This window comes from Fusarium keratoplasticum, chromosome 4 (genome assembly GCF_025433545.1).
Source record: "Fusarium keratoplasticum isolate Fu6.1 chromosome 4, whole genome shotgun sequence".
In the NCBI taxonomy this organism is placed as follows: Eukaryota; Fungi; Ascomycota; class Sordariomycetes; order Hypocreales; family Nectriaceae; genus Fusarium; species Fusarium keratoplasticum.
Genome location: NC_070532.1, coordinates 4,381,580 through 4,401,073, shown reverse-complemented (window position 1 = coordinate 4,401,073; position 19,494 = coordinate 4,381,580). Strand labels below are relative to the sequence as shown.

General features: G+C 55.5%; 4 protein-coding genes across 4 annotated transcripts; 3 read left to right on the top strand and 1 right to left on the bottom strand.

Moving 5' to 3' along the window:
* Positions 1–339: 339 nt before the first annotated feature.
* On the top strand, positions 340–1,130 carry NCS57_00638500 (ATP synthase subunit delta, mitochondrial; the record flags this gene model as incomplete). The annotated part of the gene is made up of 4 exons (XM_053056274.1): positions 340–532; positions 628–798; positions 864–1,042; positions 1,098–1,130. The coding sequence occupies 4 exons, from the start codon at positions 340–342 to the stop codon at positions 1,128–1,130; spliced, it is 576 nt and encodes a 191-aa protein (XP_052915229.1).
* A 709-nt stretch (positions 1,131–1,839) lies between these two features.
* On the top strand, positions 1,840–4,479 carry NCS57_00638400 (ATP synthase subunit delta, mitochondrial; the record flags this gene model as incomplete). The annotated part of the gene is made up of 1 exon (XM_053056273.1): positions 1,840–4,479. One exon carries the CDS (start codon positions 1,840–1,842, stop codon positions 4,477–4,479), a length of 2,640 nt encoding a protein of 879 aa, XP_052915228.1.
* Positions 4,480–6,819: 2,340 nt separating this feature from the next.
* On the bottom strand, positions 6,820–7,808 carry NCS57_00638300 (SGL domain-containing protein; the record flags this gene model as incomplete). Its single annotated transcript, XM_053056272.1, has 2 exons — positions 6,820–7,298; positions 7,385–7,808. 2 exons carry the CDS (start codon positions 7,806–7,808, stop codon positions 6,820–6,822), a joined length of 903 nt encoding a protein of 300 aa, XP_052915227.1.
* Positions 7,809–16,245: 8,437 nt separating this feature from the next.
* On the top strand, positions 16,246–17,934 carry NCS57_00638200 (BZIP domain-containing protein; the record flags this gene model as incomplete). Its single annotated transcript, XM_053056271.1, has 1 exon — positions 16,246–17,934. One exon carries the CDS (start codon positions 16,246–16,248, stop codon positions 17,932–17,934), a length of 1,689 nt encoding a protein of 562 aa, XP_052915226.1.
* Positions 17,935–19,494: the final 1,560 nt, after the last annotated feature.

Below are 19,494 nucleotides of genomic sequence, written 5' to 3'. Positions count from 1 at the left end.
GTAGACCTCACCGAGGCTTTCCTGGAATGTCTGATGTGGTGGTTCAGAAAACGGAAACCTCGAAGAAAATTTCACAGGCTACAATCGTCATCCAGCCCCTTCATGTCCCATGAAAATGCATCGGCAGTTGTTCTTTAGTTGTTGTCGGTAGTTGAAGAGGCTCAGGGGTGGGTCGGCGTTTGATCAGACAAACTGCATCATGTGAGATGCCACGTGACTTATCTCCTTCGGATTTTCCCGTTAGCCGAATCGCGAATTGCTGCTCCGGCAAAGATTCGTGCCAGCGGCCTCATTTGAGCTCACCCAAGCAAACAACCTCACCCACCAGCTCAGCCCATCATGAACTCCCTCCGCTTCGCCCGCGCGGCTCTCCGAGCTCGCCCTGCCGCCATCCGAGTTCCCCTCCAGCGAAGGACCTACGCCGAGGCCGTTCCCGACAAGGCAAGCGACTCAATCTCCGGCTACTGTTTTTACGACCCGGCCCGACTGACCGTCATCGCAGATCAAGCTGAGCCTTGCTCTCCCTCACCAGGTATGACCGCCGCGCGATACCCCGATCGAGATTGGACACGATGCGATGGAATTGGACCGTCCCGACGACGGCTCGTCGCCAATTGACGGATGGAGCTAATTGCCGCACGCAGGCCATCTACAAGTCCCAGGATGTCGTCCAGGTCAACATCCCCGCCGAGTCGGGTGAGATGGGTGTCCTCGCCAACCACGTTCCCTCCATTGAGCAGCTGAAGCCTGGTCTGGTTGAGGTTATTGAGGAGTCTGGCGGTGCCAAGCAGTTCTTCCGTACGTCGACGCCCCCGGGAATATACGGTTGACGAAGGAATAGTCGCTGATGGATTGCGTTACAGTTTCCGGTGGATTCGCTACCGTCCAGCCCAACTCGGTCCTGAGCATCAACGCCGTCGAGGGTTTCCCCCTTGAGGACTTCAGCGCCGATGCCGTCAGGGCTCAGATCGCCGAGGCCCAGAAGGTCGCCAGCGGAAGCGGAAGCGAGCAGGACATTGCCGAGGCCAAGATCGAGCTTGAGGTGCGTCTACGATGCCGACATGTTGCCATTGACCCAATTGCTGACTATATGACAGGTTCTTGAGACCCTGGCTGCGCATGTGAAATAAATGTGTGTACAGCGTTTTGTGGTGACGGAGGCCCTTGTACATCAATATTCTACCCATTCCTAGCACGGAGCCGTGACAATTGATACCGGTCCTGGTTGTGCTACCTCCTCAATGCACTTTTATGTCTCCTTTTGTCTGTGTGAAACCTTCCTTCTCTAACATGAAATGCTGGGTGTCAATGGCCTGCCTGAAGTGGTTGGCAATGACTTGGTTGGTGCGATGCCGGAGCTTCTTCCCCATCTGGCGCACGAGCCTTCCATCTCTCCGACCTTGATTCAACCTCCTAAAACAATGACCTCGAAACTTCTCCTACATGATGCCACGCAAGGCGACATTGGCGTGGCATTTACTTACATCTTACTATAGTCTTTAGGCCGTCGCCGTCCATCATTCCTTGGATCTGATGGCATCGTCATCTGCTGCCACCCCCAACCGGCTTTTGTCTTGGAGAAGTCGACTATCAACACATACACAGAAATCCGAATGGATCCCTCCTGGAATCGTCGGCGACCGCATCTGCCAGCTCAGAAAGATCGTATCCCAGCAAGCCTCCGATGATGAAGCCTCGATCGCCGCTCAGCGAGAGCGTGAGAGCACGACGCTCGGGTAGGGACGCCGAGTAGACAGCGGCTTCGGGAAGCCAGCATCAAGGAACATCGTAATCGGAGACGAGTCACCGAGCCTACCCCTGGAGAAGACACACTTTGATATGAAGCCAAAGAGGACGTCCCAGACACCGAACGCCCCGGGTGACCCCAAAATTGGACACCGCATCTCGGAGCCAAATCTTGGAAGCATCCGATCGAGTGTCTCTGCAGCTGAACTGAGAGCCGGCCGGAGTAGCCTTCAACGCAAGAAGTCGAGTATTGTAACACGCAGATCTTCCCGGCGCCCTCTTACAGAAGAGCCCTATTCAGCCGAGCCATCAGCTCTAACTAAAGCCTTCACGTCCCCTATCCCTTCGACATATGACTCAGCTACTGTGAGCTCCACAGAAAGACGGCGGGATGCGATGGATATCTTTGAACAGTATGGAATTTCTCGGCCTGAAGGCTGGCTTTCGGAAGAGGACTCGGGCACTGCAGAACCACCTGAAGACGGCAGGGTCAAGACCTTCCAGGTTTGTCATTCTTGTGGCGCGCCCCTATCCTCGCAACGATACTGCCTACACTGTGGCCATGACTCTTGCTTGAAGTGCACGGGGAATGCTCTTGATGAGGGTAGCGAGAGGGAGCATGGCCATTCCCTGGAGCAGCATCTGGAGCAGCATACCACAAACCACTGTTCCAAGGAATCAACACACGCTACTGCAGAGGCAGAACAGAGTCATGTTCATACGACTCAAGTTACAGTCCGTACAACACGTCTTCGAGAGGCCTCCAGGTTTACATCGGGACAAGAGACTCCTAGAACGCCCCATTGGGTCGAAAGGACGTCTCGTCGAAGGTTCAGGACAACTCAAAATGCCCCCAAGCCGACTCTGAAAAAGACGATTGCCGCACCGACGGCGATCTCGAGCTCGGTGAAGAACAATCCCTTCTATATGGCAGACATTGAAGCGAAAGCCCATGCCTCTGAACCAACGAACACGCCGAGGACTGTCCAGGCAAAGCGGCCGACCAGGCTATCAGACTGTGTCCCGCATCGCCCAACGCTGAATTCATCGAGTGATAAAGACGCTGAGGGAAAATGCTCTGACCCAGGGTGTCGAGCGACACACGCTGGTCACCATCCAGTTCGCCACAGCATCGAATGTGCAGCTCGTCGAAGTCTCAAGGGGCAAATCACCGAGGACGATGAACTAGAGGTGATCGACATGGATGAAGAGCAGGAGCCGCAACGACCAAAGAACTCTCCGCTTCACAGCACTTTAGAGAAGAGGATTGACCAGCTGTATCACCATGCCGAGGATCTACATCACTCACAGCATATCATGGAACACCTAGCCGCTGGCGCGAGGCAGCTTGAACGGTCTGCTGGTACTCAGCGAAGAAGGGCAGACAGGAAGGATGCACTCTCCCGAATGACAGACCATGGCCTTGATATCCCCAGTCGTTCCCCAGGAGATCATCAACTCAGCCAAGACGAAGTCACATCAGTAGGGGAAGAGACAGTTGAATATTCTCTAGGCACCGACATCAAGGCCCCCGAAGCAGTCGAGGAGCACACACTGGCAGCTGACCCTGCCGTAGAGCGAGACTTGAGTCCCAGGTCCCATCTACTTCTCGATGATGTTCGAACCAAAGTTGCTCGCCTATTGAAGGCTCATTCCATCAGCCAGGACCGAGTCTTTGGGGCCAAGAGTCGGCCTATAAGACGACTACGCCGGTCTTTTCCCCTTGCGAAGACGACAACAAGTACGAAGCCGGTATCGCAAGCCAAACCCCTGCCACTTAGCCTCGGGGAGCAGGAGAAGGTCAGTAAGGCGTGTGCATCGTGGGAACAGAAAATGGTATCTCCTGCAAAGGAACAGAGTCTTGTCATGGATACACATACGAGTGTACATGCAGCCCATACCGCTCTTTCTTCAAAAAGAGGGCCACGGCAAATACCTCCGCGTATTAAGGATCCTGAACAGGAGGCAGTGGAGTCGAATGGCATCTCGTCATGGAGAAAGCAACTACGGAAAGTGACCAAGTCCGAAGACGTCAACCGAGATAAGCAGTTGACTCCTCCAGTTGTGAAGTGGAGGCGTAGCCTCAGCAGAATCCGACGGACGCCAAATTCTGACGCGGAAAAGAAGGACAACTGTCTCTTCTGTTATCCAAGTCGGTCTCCATCGCCGAAACCAGGGGAGGGTGCAACTCAACTGGCTGGTGAAGTCCAGTCGAGGGAAGCCCACGATGCTACACATGGCATTGCAGTTGAGTCATCGACTCCTCGGCTTAGAGTGATGGAAGTGGAACAGTCACTTGCTCGGAAAAGCGCCGAGGACTTGCTGGAGGAATCTCGTCACAGGACCCAGCAAGAGGTTGTTGCAACTCGGGAGATGAAGAGCACGAAGCACTGCAAGACGACGAGTCATTCATCGTACGAGGAGACAGAGACGGTGACAGAGATTCACAACCCGAAGCCGGTGATCCCATACAATCACGTTTGCGCGTGGCGAACACGATACATGGACCTCAGCACCGAGGTTGACCAACTCAAGTCTGAGGCGAGTTTTCGTGTGGTCGACCAGGCAACTGAGCAGCAGCGAGATCAGGGGGTTGATGCTGGTGTTGGCACATCTTTCTCGCACAAGTGCCCAGACATTGACATTGAGGGCCTCACGATTGTTATGCATATGAGAGGCAAGGATGACTTGGTGATCAACACCAAATTGAAGGATAGTGCGAGGCATGGGTAGGCTGGTTCTGAGAGTTGATTAGGTTAGAAGAGTATGGATTAACTAAACAATGTTTCCTCGGTGTGTTGTCCGGGTTCAGCTACCTATGATGAGATGGTGATGGCTTAGCCAATGCAGTACAGTTGTCATGATGCAACCATTCATCACAACGCTAGGTTCCCTTGAACAACCAAATCCATCTCGACACGAGACACGGCTTAACTAGATCCAACTGAACCATGCAGGTCAAGGCAGTTTATTGAGTCAAAGCCAAGTGTCCTCTGCCATCCCATTCCTGCACTGCGGTCCAACGTCAGCGGCACCCGTTCAACAGAGAGAAAGGGAAGAAGTTGTTGCCCTTCCGCCCATCCCCAACCAACAGGGACGATTCCATTCCCCGGCCGTCGGGCCCTACTGCAGCTTTTCGGTCGTCCCCATGCTTCGAAGGGGGGGGCGGGCCAAACCCAACGTCGCAGCGGGAAAGGCTGGCGCGCGGCTGATGGGAAGAGGCGGTCTGCAGGGGGTAGGGTAGGGCTGGGGGTTGGTTGAAGGCGGTGATGAAGGGGAAGAAGCAGAAACTACGGAGACTTTTTCTGACAATATACATGTCTCTTTTTTTTCTCTTCTGTCAGTTTTTTGTTTTAATTTCAACCTCTGCTGCAGCAAGGTGAGGCGAAACAGGGTAGATCCCAGGGCCAGTGATCGCCAGCTTGGGGAACAAGGGGGGAGCTTGGGGCAGGAGATGACCCCAGCGAGAGAGATTTGAGAAAATCCAATCCATCATTGATGATGATCATTCAGGATCTCTCTTTCTCTCCTTGTGGATATCAAAAAAACTGGGCTAGGTTTATGTATGTAAGTGACTAGTTACAGGAAGAAGGATTGGAAGGGGGGCGTGTGTAGAACAAGGGGGGGGCGTTGTAACGTCAGCCGCCTTTTTTTCGATAAACTTGCAAAAAGAACGAGAACGACTTTTTTGGAGTTGAAGGCGGTGTAAGAGAAAGAGAAGAGACCCTGCTGGAATAATTGGTTCCTTTTCCACGGAAATGGTGAAAAAAAAGGACCATGAAAAACGGAGCAGACTCCCAGAAATGGGATGAGCCCGCATGCCAATTGTTCAAATCTCTACAGAATCCCACAACTTGACCCCGTAGCTGCTCATGCAGCTGTTCAATTACAGTATCTGTATCTACTTTTTTCACGCATATCGAGAGAAAATTGAGTCATCGAGGACCAAATTTTGTACAGGAATTTTCTCAATTGCTGGGCGGTGAAGCTGGGCGGTGTAGACAATGTAAAGTAAAGGTACTGTAACTATGGAGGCTGTGTTGCTTTTGTTCTCAAATCAACAGGGCATGGATGTTTTTCTTGATGTATGTGCGAGTCACGCAGGAAAAGAATGCATGTGCCATGAGCACGTTCGTTTTTCTTGTTTTCTTCTTAAAAATGCCTCCAACAAGTTGCCGGCTGTAAAAGGCGCACAACTCTCGGTAGCTGGGGGTGGATCTTGCTCGGCAGTTGAAAAAAAAAAGAACTGCCAACGTTTGAGACAAAATGTAGGGATAAAAAAACAGACCAGACGAGCTTAACAATGAGCTCCTCCTCCTCCCCCCGCCCCCCTACAACACGAGCTGAAGGGTTGCGTCGACAGAAATGTCGGGCATCACAGCATGGCATCCTGTCATGGTGGGAAAAAACGCTGATGGGCACATGGGGACCCGGCTCGCTCACAGGACAGGGGGGAAGGCAAGAAAAGAACACACAACAAGAAAAGTGACACACTGTGTACCATCAAGGCAAGGATCCCGGCCGGCCTCGCCCCTTGACGGGATGGCATGGCATGGCATGGCATGGGACGAGGGGGGAAGGGGGATGGATGGGACGGGGCCCAGATGCCGGGGCCGTGGTCCGGTTGTGGATTCCCGGGTTCCGGACTGCTGGCTGTTGGCTGTTGTTGCTTCTTGACCGTTGCGTATGGATGTATGTACGGATACTTACCCAGAGACTCGGGCCACCAACTATACCCGGCTCACTCTCCGCTCCGGAGCCTCGGGTTGTGCTTGTGCTGCCAATTGTCGGTCTGTGCTTTGTTCTGTTCAAGGTCTCGCTCGCCTTGGCCTTGGCCTTGCCTCGCCTTGCCTTGCCCCGGCATCTGTGCGTAGAGACGGTCAGTCTGTCAATAGTCGAAACACTCGGACCTGTCAAGTGAGGGTCTGGTCTCGCTCGCTCGCTCGCTCGCACGCACGGGTCATGACAAGAGAGGGTCGAGAGGGTCTCGAAACATGACATGCTTGCTGATGCTGGCCCTTGTGCTTGCTTGCCTGCCTGCTTGCTTGGTCATGGAAACAATCAACCTCAAGCCTACAGCTTAAACTCGTTCAGTCGAATCCCCCGGATCCCAACGTCCACTTTGAACACTGCCCCCCCATACTCTCGGCTCGTCCCTTCACCGTCCTCGTCCGCCGCCGACGTGATCACCAGCTCAGTTCCCACGAACTGCACGCACGTCGTGTTCCTTGTCGGCACCCGCACCTCGCCTACCACCTTGCCGGTTGGGTCGATCCTCAACACGCGACCCTCTCCATACACCGCCTGCCAGAGGAATCCATCCACGTCCACTCGGAACCCGTCTGGCTCGCCTGGCCCGTCGTGCTCGTAGAACAGGCGCTTGTTCGACACCGTCCCCGCCTCAAGGTCATAGTCAAAGGCAAAGATCTGCCTCGCGTTCGAGTGGGTAAAATACAGCGTTCGGTTGTCAGGAGACCAACCAGGCGTGTTGGGAATCGTCAGGTCCGGAACCATCACCTCCTTTGACTTGGCGTCCATCCGATACAGCGCTCCTATTCCCATCATGTCAGACGGAACCTTGTCATGCGCCAGATGGATGGATGCAGTGTATCGCTGGCAGGACAACATCATCACTCACCCTCGACTTGAAAGGGTCCCAGCCCAAAATCTGTCATGGTCCCAATCCAGAACCGTCCATGAGGATCCACGCCGCCATCATTGCTCCGCAGGCGTTCGTTGTTGGGCTCGTTGAATGGTTGAATGAGTTCCCAAGTCCCCTTCTTGACGTCCAGCACTGCAAGCCCGTACTTGAGGCCCAAGGCGATGCGGTCCTGCGGATCTACTCCAGCAATGTTGGCCGTGACTGTGGGACAGACATCCAGCTGTGTTGTCCTAAGCGAGGATGGACCCTCGGCCACATTCAAGTAATGTAGCTGTTTCTTTCGTATATCGACAAAGCGCAGCGTGCCCGTCTGCTCCTCATAGAACGGCCCCTCACCGAGGAGGCAGTGTGTCTCAAGCCAAGGCTTCTCTATCGTCCAGTGCTGAATATCGACAGTCATGATGGGCTATCCGTGAAAAGATGACGTTTGTGAGTGAATTGAGAAGCAGAACGCGAAATGGCGCGGGGCGTGCAATGAAGTGTCGTCCAGCGAATAGCGGGGTTGAGGCGAAGATGATGGTCTATGATGTATGACAGCTGGAGCTTTGCTTCGGTTCGGCCACGGTTCGGGTGAATAGGCAGCGAGTGGAGGCAATGGGCCCTTTGTAGGTAGACGGAGCATCGGCATCAGGCCTATTAGCGTACGAAAAGCACGCAAGCAACTGGCAGCACAAGGAAGTTCGGGGAACATCCTGGACGAGAAGCTGCAAGTTGCCGTCGTTAACCATGTAGGGTAAGCGGCCGGAGCTCCTCATTCGGCCGCAGACCACGGAACGGAGCTTGCCCACCACCTCCGGCCCCGACCACGGGGGCCGCCGGGCCTCAGATCCGGATCCTGCCTTACAGCGCCTCCGCCCAAACTGCTCGATCTGGTCATCGCCACTGCGAGATAGGATGGATGGTGGCTGGGTCCCTTCCAAGAACAACCGTTCGCATCGGAGACTTCACCCGTGGACCCTCTCATACTCCTAAAGTGAAATGGACGTCTTGTATCCACTCTTCCTTCACTCACCTTTCTTGTTGCAGCCGCCCCTCGATACGCCTTATTGCGAACGACCATGACATCGCCGCAAGGCGTCCGCATGCGCCAGCCCAGTCACCATCAAGGGCAAGCAAACAAACACCCCTTTTTGGCCTTGTCACAGCAAAATCGGGTGGCCCGACCGCAGCGCCAGGACTTGATGTGGCGCTTCCTAGCCATTCCCGCTGCAACAGTCCATCTCGTCTTGTGAAGCCGCGTCCCAGACTGTCGGGTCCGACGATCTGACAATGACACGACGTAATTGGAGAGGAACCGCTCGCTCGATGCTTGTGTAATGGGACACCTTGTCGTCCGTGGTACGGCGCGCTTGCGACGACAAGGTACCCGTACGCTGCGGTCTGCAAATGCTCTGTGCATCTTGCCTAGAGTTTGCATCTTTGTCCAAACCAAAATGACCAGAGACCGTCTCCCTGCCCGCTCAGAAGCATGAGCTTGCCCTGTCTGCGCGTTAGAGGACCCACGGTCTTCAAACCGCAACCATCCATGTGAGCGCTGAGCCAAGCTCGTTTTCCCACTTGCCTGCCACGCCGGCAGGAACCTAGGAGCCCCGTTCCAAGTTCCCCCATCCAAGGCCTCGTCGTCTTGTGTCTTTGTCCAGTTGCTTCACGTGGCATGAGGCCGCTGCGGCCGACCCCCACGTCCTGGTGCCGGAGTCAATTACGAATCAGAAAAGCCCGGCTGGAGCCCACCGCTTCTTTCTCCAGCACGGATGCTCCCTACTCATCCACCTCTGATCAGATGAACGATGGACGGGACGGCGTGTCCAGCGGGCGATGGCCCAGACCACGAACCGTCCTGGCGCACAGTAGCTTTGAGCAGGGCAGGGTTGTTGAGGCGCGAGCCCTCTGACGTTGCTCGCACGTTCCCGCCTCCCGCACCCCACAACTCGAATATCTGCATGTCAACCAACACCAACCCTCACGACGTAGGTAGCAGAGCATAGCCCTACAGTATCGCACGAGCCTGGTACCTGAGGATTGGGCACAGCATCGGCAATGCCCCAGGGTAGGCTCCCTCCTCCTCTTCATCTTGGTCGAGCTTCATCTCCGGTTGCGGGAACACGGAGCGCCCATCAGGTCGTCATCGGGCAGCAACACCACCATCATGATGAGAAACTGGCGCACAAAGGGGACAACGCATCAAGGACAGCTCAACACGCAGTTCCCACATGTCCCTCAACTGGTTAAAAACACGCATGCAATCAGAGACACACGCTCACACCGCTCTACCCCGTAGCAGCGAGGTGCAGCAGCACGCAAAGAGGAGTGAAGCGGACGGGGCAACCGTTGGGTGACAGATGCCTACCAGCGCCCCGACCTGCATCGACTCGGCATGCGGCGCGTGTGCCGGCCGTTGGTCAGTGGTGCATCGATGCATCGCTGCTGCGCTGCTGCACAGATGCAAGAGGGAAAGCCTGCATGAACCGGGCCCAGCTAGGACTCCCGGTGAACCGATGGCAGCAGAAAGACGAGACGACCTACTACGTAGCACGTCTCGGTTACAGTGACAGCGCACGCAGCGTGGTCGAGTGAGGTACCGCTGCTCCTCTGCCGCCAGGGCGGACTGGCTGACTCGACCCAGGGCCGCCTGCGCCAGCACATCCTGGCCCGCGACAAGACTCGACAAGGCGGATTAGGTGCAGGACGCAATGCATGCCATAGGTACAGACGTTCACTGATTAGCTGGCCGCGTTTCGCCTGGCTCACAGGCTCCTCGGCTGGCTGCTCGCCCTGACCGCCGTCGTGGTCACGGGAGGTTTCGTGGGCCCATTGATCGCCGCTCCTAGGCCAGGGGTATCTTTCGAGGCTAGGCCAAAGGTCCAATATGCCCAGTACATACTTGCCGGCGTGCTGATCACCTCAGCGCCCTCATCCAGGCGGGCGGTGGGGGGGTTGAGCAAGCAGGCCAACGTCTGCAGAGCATCAGCCAGGGTTATCATGGACTCGGATGAGGCGACAAGAGAGGGAACAAGTTGGAGAGAGGAACCCTTTCGAGACATGGGCAGGCAAACGGCGGCTAATTAATAATTGAACCTTGGTCGGAATATTAGCTCTTGGAGACCAGCGGAGGCCAAGTCATGTATGTACGGAAAATGGAGCCAACAATGCAAAAACTGCTAGGGACGGCCCGGCCTGAGGACGGGGATGAATGCAACCTGGGATGTCCTGACTTACCTACTCTGTAACCGGCAAGAAGGCACCTGGAAGCTGAAGCAGAACTAGAAGAACCCATGAGGACGAGTCCTGCAGGTAGGGATTTGGCCTGTTCGTTCCAGAGATTGCCTATTTCCTTGCCGTCGTCTCGTCTCATGGGTTCTCAGGCGCCGTCGTCCGTAGCTCGTGGCATCTCTCTCATTCAAGTCTCGACGACTAGGAAGGGTCCCATCCTCGGGAGGTATGAAGTCAGTCATGCACGGTGTCTGCAGCCTGTCGTCGAAGCCTGTCGAGCTTCCATCCGCCTCGGTAGGCAGCTGTATCCATGGTCCAACGTTCCTCGTAGGATTCATCAAAAGTCCGGCCCCGCACTACCGAGACCGCCACCGCGCAAACCCATTTCCCACACTCCATGTTAATCGCGCCAGTTCTCAAAAGTCGGAGCTCGGGCATTGAGATTGGTATCCTCGACACCCCCCGCCGCCACCGACACAACTTGACTGGGTGTAAGTGCAAGGGTGCCTGGCTAGGCACAGCACTCGAGGGCCGTTCATTTCGCCGCTGCGGGCCATGAAACCAACAATCAGGGTAACGCTAACAGGCTGTCTAGCAGATGAGCCATGGAGCTGGACCTGACGAGAACTGGGGCAGAGCTTTATTCTTAGCTAGACATGTCTAGGCCTGCGGCAGCCATCGATGCCAAACACGCCCCGTCCCGTGGCTCTCAACGCCGCAAGGCGGGTGGTGGACGAGTCACCGCAGGCGCGACGTGATGTGACGATGGTGCAAGCCACCCGTCGTCAAACAACGCGAGGGCGCTGACCCATCTCATTTCGCTGTCCTCGCGGATTCATTTCCTGGAAACTTGTGACGAGCCGCCCGTTGACAATCACATCCGTGACAGTTAAGGCGACGTCACATCACCCTGGTCGTCAACAAGCCATTCACACGACGTTGCATGCAAAGTATGTCAATCTGATCTAGGGTTGGCTGTGCCTTGAACGGTCATCATACCTGTTCCAACGTTTCTGGGGCATGTTTGCTTTGTGCTTCGCTTTAGCCACCCAATTGATGTCTGGTGTCCATTCCTCGACCTGGAGGTAACCTTTTCGCCAGGACCACTTGTGTTGGCCATGACAGCGACATACAGACATTGTACATGCCTAGCGGCGGATTGCAAAAGGCGGAGCAATCTACAGCATGTTAGCATGGTTGCTCTCCCCAAATAGTCCTCACCCTGGATCGCCGCGGCATTGCTCAGGTGGCCTGGCTTCATCCTTCCCCAGTGTCATGGCGTCCTCAGATGACCGACGGTGGTTATGTTCGGGAAGAGATCTGACCTTGCCGGTCCAGATCATAGTCCGTCGCGATCTGGTCTGTCCGTCCGCGCGTGACATCGTCGATAGGTGCGCAATGCCGTGCCGGATCGCAAAAGCTTCCTAGCTCCGAGTCCTACCGTTGTCCCGGTACGCGCGCCTGTGCCAGCAAGAGCTCCGGCGTCGACGCAATGCAGGTGGGCCTTGCCGCCTGGGACAACTGTCGTGGATGCGGTTGCATGCTGCAGGCGGGCCTTGCAGCTCACAGACCAGGATCTTTCCCCGGTAAAGTCCCTGGCCATGCCCTAGCACCGTGGCCCGTCAGAAATGTTGTCGTTGTTCGATGTGCCTGCGTGACTGGGATCCCCGTTTGGGCGATGCACCCACACCCCTCGGCCATGGTACCGGATATCACCGCTCCAGGGGTTCTGGTGAGGATCAAAGCCGGACGAAAGTGAAAGGAGCATGCATTGGGAGACACGTGCTTCCTCTCAGCATTCCATGTGAGGGGTATGAGAGTTTTGGTGGCGCTCAAGCCCCAGGCACCATCTCGCTATTCAAAATGTTAGCGCTGATATTGTGTCTGCCATGAGGATGATGTGCCTGGGATCCATTGGAAGGCTGCCGAACACAAAATGCGTCGCACTCCGCATCTCGGGCTATAGCATCATTGTTCAGATGCTTAGCTCCAGGTCCAGACAAGGGCTGAGAACCAAGTTCCTCAGCAACGCCGCAATCCAGAGCCAGGTTCATTGATGGGGTGGGCGGCCGCGGATCGTGCTGGGGAACAGGGGGATTCCGCCCTTCCGCGCGGACGGTAATTCGTGGCGTGGCTCGTGTGGAAGTTTGAGTTGAAAGAGATGAGGCGAAGGCAAGGCATGCATCCGTGCTCTGTACGAATCGCTGGGATGACAGCGACAGGTGTTGGCAAATATGGCATTGGCGTAGCTGGCGTAGCTGAGTGCTGACTGATGACTGAGATGCGTTCCATCCCTGAAGGGAGTCGAGAACGGGATCGGATGAATGTCTGGTGGTGGAATAGAGTGGAATGCACGGGAGCTTGTTCCTGCCTTACACCGGGTTGGTCGACGTTGCCTGAGTTTGCCCTGCGCCTGCCGTTGCGGACCGTTTCCAACCCAGTTGGAAGGTGCGATGCGGTTCGTGGAGGGCTCGCTAAAAATCTTGCCTGGCATTGTCGAGCAAACTTTCTTTGATGCTCCATCAATCATTGATTGCATCAACAACTCGAGTCCCTCTTGGTCCCGTATTCTCGTCAATCCGCCCAGTCGTGATGCCACGGGGGGCGTGTGTTTGTCCCTCATCCAAATCTGCAGCCCTCTGCTTTTGCGCCTCCCCGTCTACGACATCTGTCTCCTTTCTGTTCCACTCACACGTCTCAAGGCAAGACAGGACTCTCTCCCATGTGGCCTTGGGCGGGTTTTGGTGGGCACTGCAATGCCATGTCATCTCGAGGCAAGACAGACCTTTCTGTTTCTGTCTGTCCGTGGGGTTTGCAGTGTGATTAATCGTGTAAGTGACGCGCTTTCCTTTCGAGGCCAGCAAAGGTTCGACCGACTGACTGACGTGCCTGGCAATACTTGCTGCACATGGACATGGTCCTGGCTGAGATACAGAAACAGAAGCAGAAACGTGCAGGCACCCCAGCCTAGCCAACAATGGGCAGACAAGGTGCCAGCCAGGGAGAGGGAAAAGACTCGCAATTAACTGCTCCCAAGGGAACCGGGACCTTGCAAGGACTAGCCAGGATCAGCTAGGTCCGCACCACCCAAATCCATGGCCATGGGCGCGATGGCGATCTTCTTTTTCCTTTGGCTCCCCATGCCAGGTCGCTCGCTCATGTAGCGGCTCGCTCGCTGTTGGACGTCTTGTTGTCGTCTCTTTTCTCTTCTGCAAGCCCGCCTGCTCGTTGCTTTTTGGGTCTCCCGAAGGCGCGGTCGTCACCGCGTCTAGCCCTCTTTCAACTTAGATCCATGGTCCACTTCGCGCGCCAACTAGTCGCCCGCCACATGACTGGACCTTGCTCTGCCGCCTGTACTTGACGGGCAGCATCTGCTGGCATCTGCATCTGCAACTGGATCGAGAATCAGACTGCGAAGGTCGGAGTGCCTTGGTCAGGGGCCGCCGAGGCTCTGAGTGACGTTTTGGGCACAGATGGACCTCACTCGAGCTTGCGCGTGAACCACCTACGCAGTGCGTCGTGAGTTGGTCGCCGTCACTTGCGTCCGGCCGTGCCCACGTCTACTACTTTGGCATTTCCGTTGACCGCTCTAGTTTCTCGGGCTCCGTCTCCTTGGTAGCTAGCCGGCGAGCCGGCCTCGGGCTAGATGGGCGGTGTCGAGCTTAGCTCTGGAAGGCTGCCAGTTGTACTCGATGGAACTTCAAGTGAGGCCAGCTTCTATTCCGCAGTATCGGTGGCCTCGGACTCCCATTTCCGTCGTCTCCTGGTCTGTCAAACAGCCCAGCTTCATGACTTGTCGTTACATACTCCCTACATGATGCCACTGACAAAGAGGCGGACAGAAGTTCTGCCACGGGCTGATCTAGGGTGCGGTTCGAAGCTACCTGCCTACAGTACCTACCTACACCGACAGCCCTCATGGAGACAGAAGAAAAAATTGTCATGACGGGCAAAACTACCGGTAGCTCCCCGTCATTTATTAGGGCCCCGGTCGTCTAAGCCCTGCTGCGGTCTTGGCGACCGCGGAGTCTGCAAAGCAAGGGCAGTGGCACGCAACCCCTGGTACATGCTTGCTGCGTCTGCTGGTCTTCAAGACCCTGGTCAACACGTTCTCCCTGGTACTTACCAGCAATCACCTCGAGAGAGAGCTCGTTGTTGGGCCCCCAGAACTAGCCCCAGCTTAGCCCCGGCCTAGCCCCAGCTTCTCTCGCTATAGACCATGGCCTTGCCCAAATCCTGCACCCTGGGCTAGTTAGTTGATGCTCGCTCGTCGAGAGCCGGGGCCAGCCAGCTCTGGGGCTTGATAAGGCGCGGCACCGGGAGCAGCTCAAGGCCTGCATGGATGGGATCCGTACCCAGAGCAAATAAAGAATACCACACAGTGTGGCTCTCTCCATCTCGGTGCCCCATCTGCTGGGACTCGCTTCTCATGGGTGTTTTTCTCTTGTTTGCGCTGCGGAACGCCAGACAACATCTTACATCACTGGACGTTCCCTGACCTAGCTCTGCTTGTTCTTCTTCTTCTGACTCTTTTCTCTCTTCTTACTCTGTCAAAGCCTTACGGCCCAAGGCTACCCAGCCCACTGTCAGCCTTCCCATCTGTTGACGTTACGATACCTTGTCTCCTTCCGTCATAATCACCAACTCCGAGTTGACTCGGTCACAGCTCTGGCCCCATCCAACCTACTCAACTCCAAGCTCTTGTCCAGCCAGCAGACCCGGCGTGGGCACCAAAACACATCACATCCAATAATTCGGATTGCGAGGCGAGAGGATTTGCTCAGACTGGTGGCCCTCGCTCCACGCCCCCTCGGCCATTCACAGCGACGAAACTCCCCTTGAGCTGTATGATTTGCTGGTTAGCCTGCACATTGGCTATCCCCCTGTCAGCGTTCCGGTAACCACACTTGCGCCGTTCATCATCCTCGACGACCTGCTCGTAAGTGAGCCAAGCTGTGTCCCCCCGGGGCTGCCCAGAATCTCACATATCAGATCCATCGTGGCGACCTGTGCCGCGCCGCCTCGACCTGTTGATCATTAGCTGGTTGACGTACTGACCTGCCATTCCTCGGACTGGACTCGACAAGCCGGCGTCAAAACCCCCCATCCCCCCATCCTAGCTCGAGTGGCCCAAGCAGCATCGACTAGGGTGATTCTTAAATCAAGTTGCTCTGGGCCTTGACCCTCCTCTCCATCCTTCACGGGGACAGCGTTGTCGGTTGCAAAGAAAAGGGTTGAGTCGTCTAACCCAGTCGCAACAGCTGACTTGCTCTCTCCTCGAAGCATTCGAGACAGGATACTGTGGTAGCTTGACATCACCGGGACTGTTTGGGTATCAATCCCATCGGGTCCCCAAGAACAACACACCCAACCTGGCGATCCAGACGACAAGCCTGTGGCCACAGGCACAGCCATCTCAGGGCAGCCCTGATTCTGCTGCTACCGACTCAACCGGCGCAACACCCAACTCGCCGCGGACGCCATCGACACCGAGTTGGCCCTCCCAGCACTTCTCTCTGCAGAAGCCTTCTAGCACCCAGGACAGTCAACCGCCGTCCTTGACTGGGGCCGGGGAGGGTCAATGTGCCGGCCCTCGTGGCCAGGTGTGCACAGGCGATCTGGTCCCAATGTCGCAGACTGGACCTGCGTCTCGCCATGCCTCACGCCGCTCTTCGAGGTCACCAGCGGGAGACGATCAAGTCTCGCCCTCCTCGACTCGGTACGGGCAACCCGGCGCTCGTGACACGCGCCAGGACTTGAGCAGCGTCCCGTACACAAATGGGGAGAACAGGGCCCAGCAGGTTCAGCCGAGGACTTTGGGTGTGCACAACATCCTCAACCCTCTGGAGCCCCAGCTGCTCAGTTCAGGGGCAAGCGGACCTCTCCATACAACAGTTCGACCTCATGAAGGGGAGTTACCAGCTGTAACTCCTGGGTCAACTCCTGGACCTTTCCCAGCAGCGCGACTGTTCCCAGCTGCTCAACCTGCTTCGATCTCGCTCCCAGGCACGCCTGTTGGGCCTCTGACACCCCTGGGTGGCCCTTCATCGGAACGCAACTCTCCAACCATGGCATTTCCTTTCCCTGCCGTGAACAACCCCAGACGGAAACCCAGCCCAACTCAACCTCCTCGAGCCATGAGTCTTAGCCATGGACCACCATCAAATCGCGATTCTGAAGTCCGCCAACTACCGCCGCACAGTGTCTCCCCAGCTAAGCGGCCCTACGAAAGCGAGGCCATGGAAGAGACTACCAGGTCTCATTTTCCAGGTCTGCAACATCTTCCTGGCATGCCCTCAGGCCCTCCATCAGCAATGTCGACTCCAGGACGAACTCTCTCACAACCGGCAATCCCTTCCCCAGGGACACAGGCACCTCCCCCTATCTTGCCACCAAGTACCGCTCCAGCTCGCCCGCAGCAACCTCCGATGCCCCCGCAAGGGCCATACCCTCCCAACATGCAGACTAATCGACAATTCCCAGGTGCAGGCCCTCCTAGTGAGGCTTCCTCGCCATGGACTGAAACAATACGGAGGCACGGCATGGGAGGTGCTCTATTCGGCGTTGAAGGACAACAAGCTTTCATGACTCTTCCAGGAAGCGATACTCCGATTGCCGTACCAGTCGATTTCTCTCAAGCGTCTAAGAAGGCAGACGAAAAGCGACAACGAAATGCGGTGGCTTCAACAAGGCATCGCAGGAAGAAGAAGATCCTCCAGGAGGAGAATACTAAACAATTACAGGAGCTTCGGGACGAGAGGAGGATGATGGAAATAAAAATCGAGGAGTTGACGCAACAGCGGGACTTTTACCGAGAAGAACGCAACCGTTTGAGAGACATTGTCGCGCAAACTCCGTCGATTAGTGGCCTCGCGGTTGGGCCGCCGAGTCCTAATTTTGCGAGCGGCTCTTTTACCGATACGAGCTCGCTGGCACCAGGTCCACAGGGACCTCAAGGCTATGGAGGGGATTCTTCGACGGGCGAACGACCAGCACAGCGCCGGCGAACCGACGACCGACCCGAGTTCTCGATACCGTCCTACGGATCTCCTGCGAGCATACACCCCGGGGCATCTCCGAGCGGGCTGCCACCTATGCAAGGCCCTGGTTATGGAGGCCCATCACGGCCATCGTCTGCAGCATCATCCACCAGCGGCGAAAGGCTCCCGCCGTTGAGGGCTATGGACGGCAGGCCGCCACCTGTCCCAGGGCAAGGCCAGGTGCAAGAGCAGGATCCTCGGACTGGCCAATGGGTTTCAGTTCAGCCGCGTGTGCCAGAAACTGGGTGGGCAACTCGGGACACGCACCGAAGATGATACGGGGTGGGAGCGGAAATCATTGACGAAGTCGACACAAGAGGCATCACCTCGCTTTCAAACCAGAAAGCCACCGAGAGCGGTCTTTCAGCGTCTCAGACATTATGAGTGCATCCTTTCAATGAGGTGCAATTGCCTATATGCCATCATCTACTATATAATATTGGAGTGGTTCTGGTTCTGGTTCTGGGTCCGGTTTGGGGGCTAGCGGGTGGGACTTTGGAAGACGCATTATTGTTGGGCAACCGACGCCATTTCCTTGAGCTTTTATGCCGGTTTCTTTTTTCGTTTCATTGCTGTTGTTTTTCTATCTGGATTATATGCCTTTTGTCAACGGAGTTGGATATTCCGCATGTATTGGAACGTTTCTCTTTTGTTTACCTGGTGGTGGCTGGATGGAAGGATGGTGAAAGCGTGTGTTTTTTGCTGCGTACTTGTCCATTCACTTTGCCTTGAGGCTGTGTTTCAGAGCCTCTACCAAGCCCAGATTACTATTACAGAAACAGGTCTTGCTACAGATTGGTTTGTTGTTTATTTGTTTTCCCTCCATGTTTTATCATTTCTTCATTGTTAAAGACACTGCTCTACTTGTCTTGTTTTGCTTGGACATGGCATAAAATCAACGGAGTCACTCGTTTCGACAGCACCTTGCTTTGGGGGCAAGGCACACTGGATGAGGGGGAGTGGGTAAGCCTCGCGAGAGGTGAGAATCAAGGAAGAAAAAAATTGGTCAAATCTCTGGTATTTTGGGTGTCCAATCTTGAATTGGTCAAGAATGGATGTCCGGTCTGTCGTTACCTGGAGAGGCATTTCTTTACTGTTACGGCTGGCTCTTGTTTTTGCGCGTTGTCTCTTGCCGGGAATCCCACCCATTGATACCAGATTGTACTTGTCTTGTTTTTGTTTTACTTTACTTTTTTTTACTTGTTTAGTTAGTATCGATTTGTACTCTAGCTGCCGGCGGGATGGGACAGGAGTTCTCTGGGCCATTCTCCTTCTGTTTATCCTTTAGGGGGTTGTTGCGGATTGATACCTGATACCCTGGGCGTGTGCTACTGGATGGAAGAAGGAATGAATAGGGATGGAGGATCCATACTAGGGCGAACAGCACTAGAGAAGAGACAAGATCTATCTATACCATAATGGCTGCCTTGTGTGCAATGCGAGTGCGCTCAGACTGCGTGCTATCGGCGAGTGCGCATCAAGGAAGGTAATTACGTATTAAGAGTCGGCATGAAACTACTGTAGAGGAGACACTGGAAGATCTGTCAGCGGCGTGGCGTATCTCCTAGGGGGAGATCATCATGTACGTAAGAAGCAGGGCGATAGTTGACAAGTCGCATTAGCAAGAGACCACTCGGGCACACAAGCATGGCTAGCCCTCCCTCCAGTGTGACAGGCCCAAAGCGGGTTTTTCACGAAACAGAGATTGATGAGAGGCTTCAGTGTGGCTTGCTGCAGCCCTCAAATGCAGGCCTGCGCTGGACACCATGTCTGTGATGGTGAGTGCATGAAGCTTGCAGGGGGGTTTTGGTTGGGGGGAGTGAGTGGGAGGGAAGA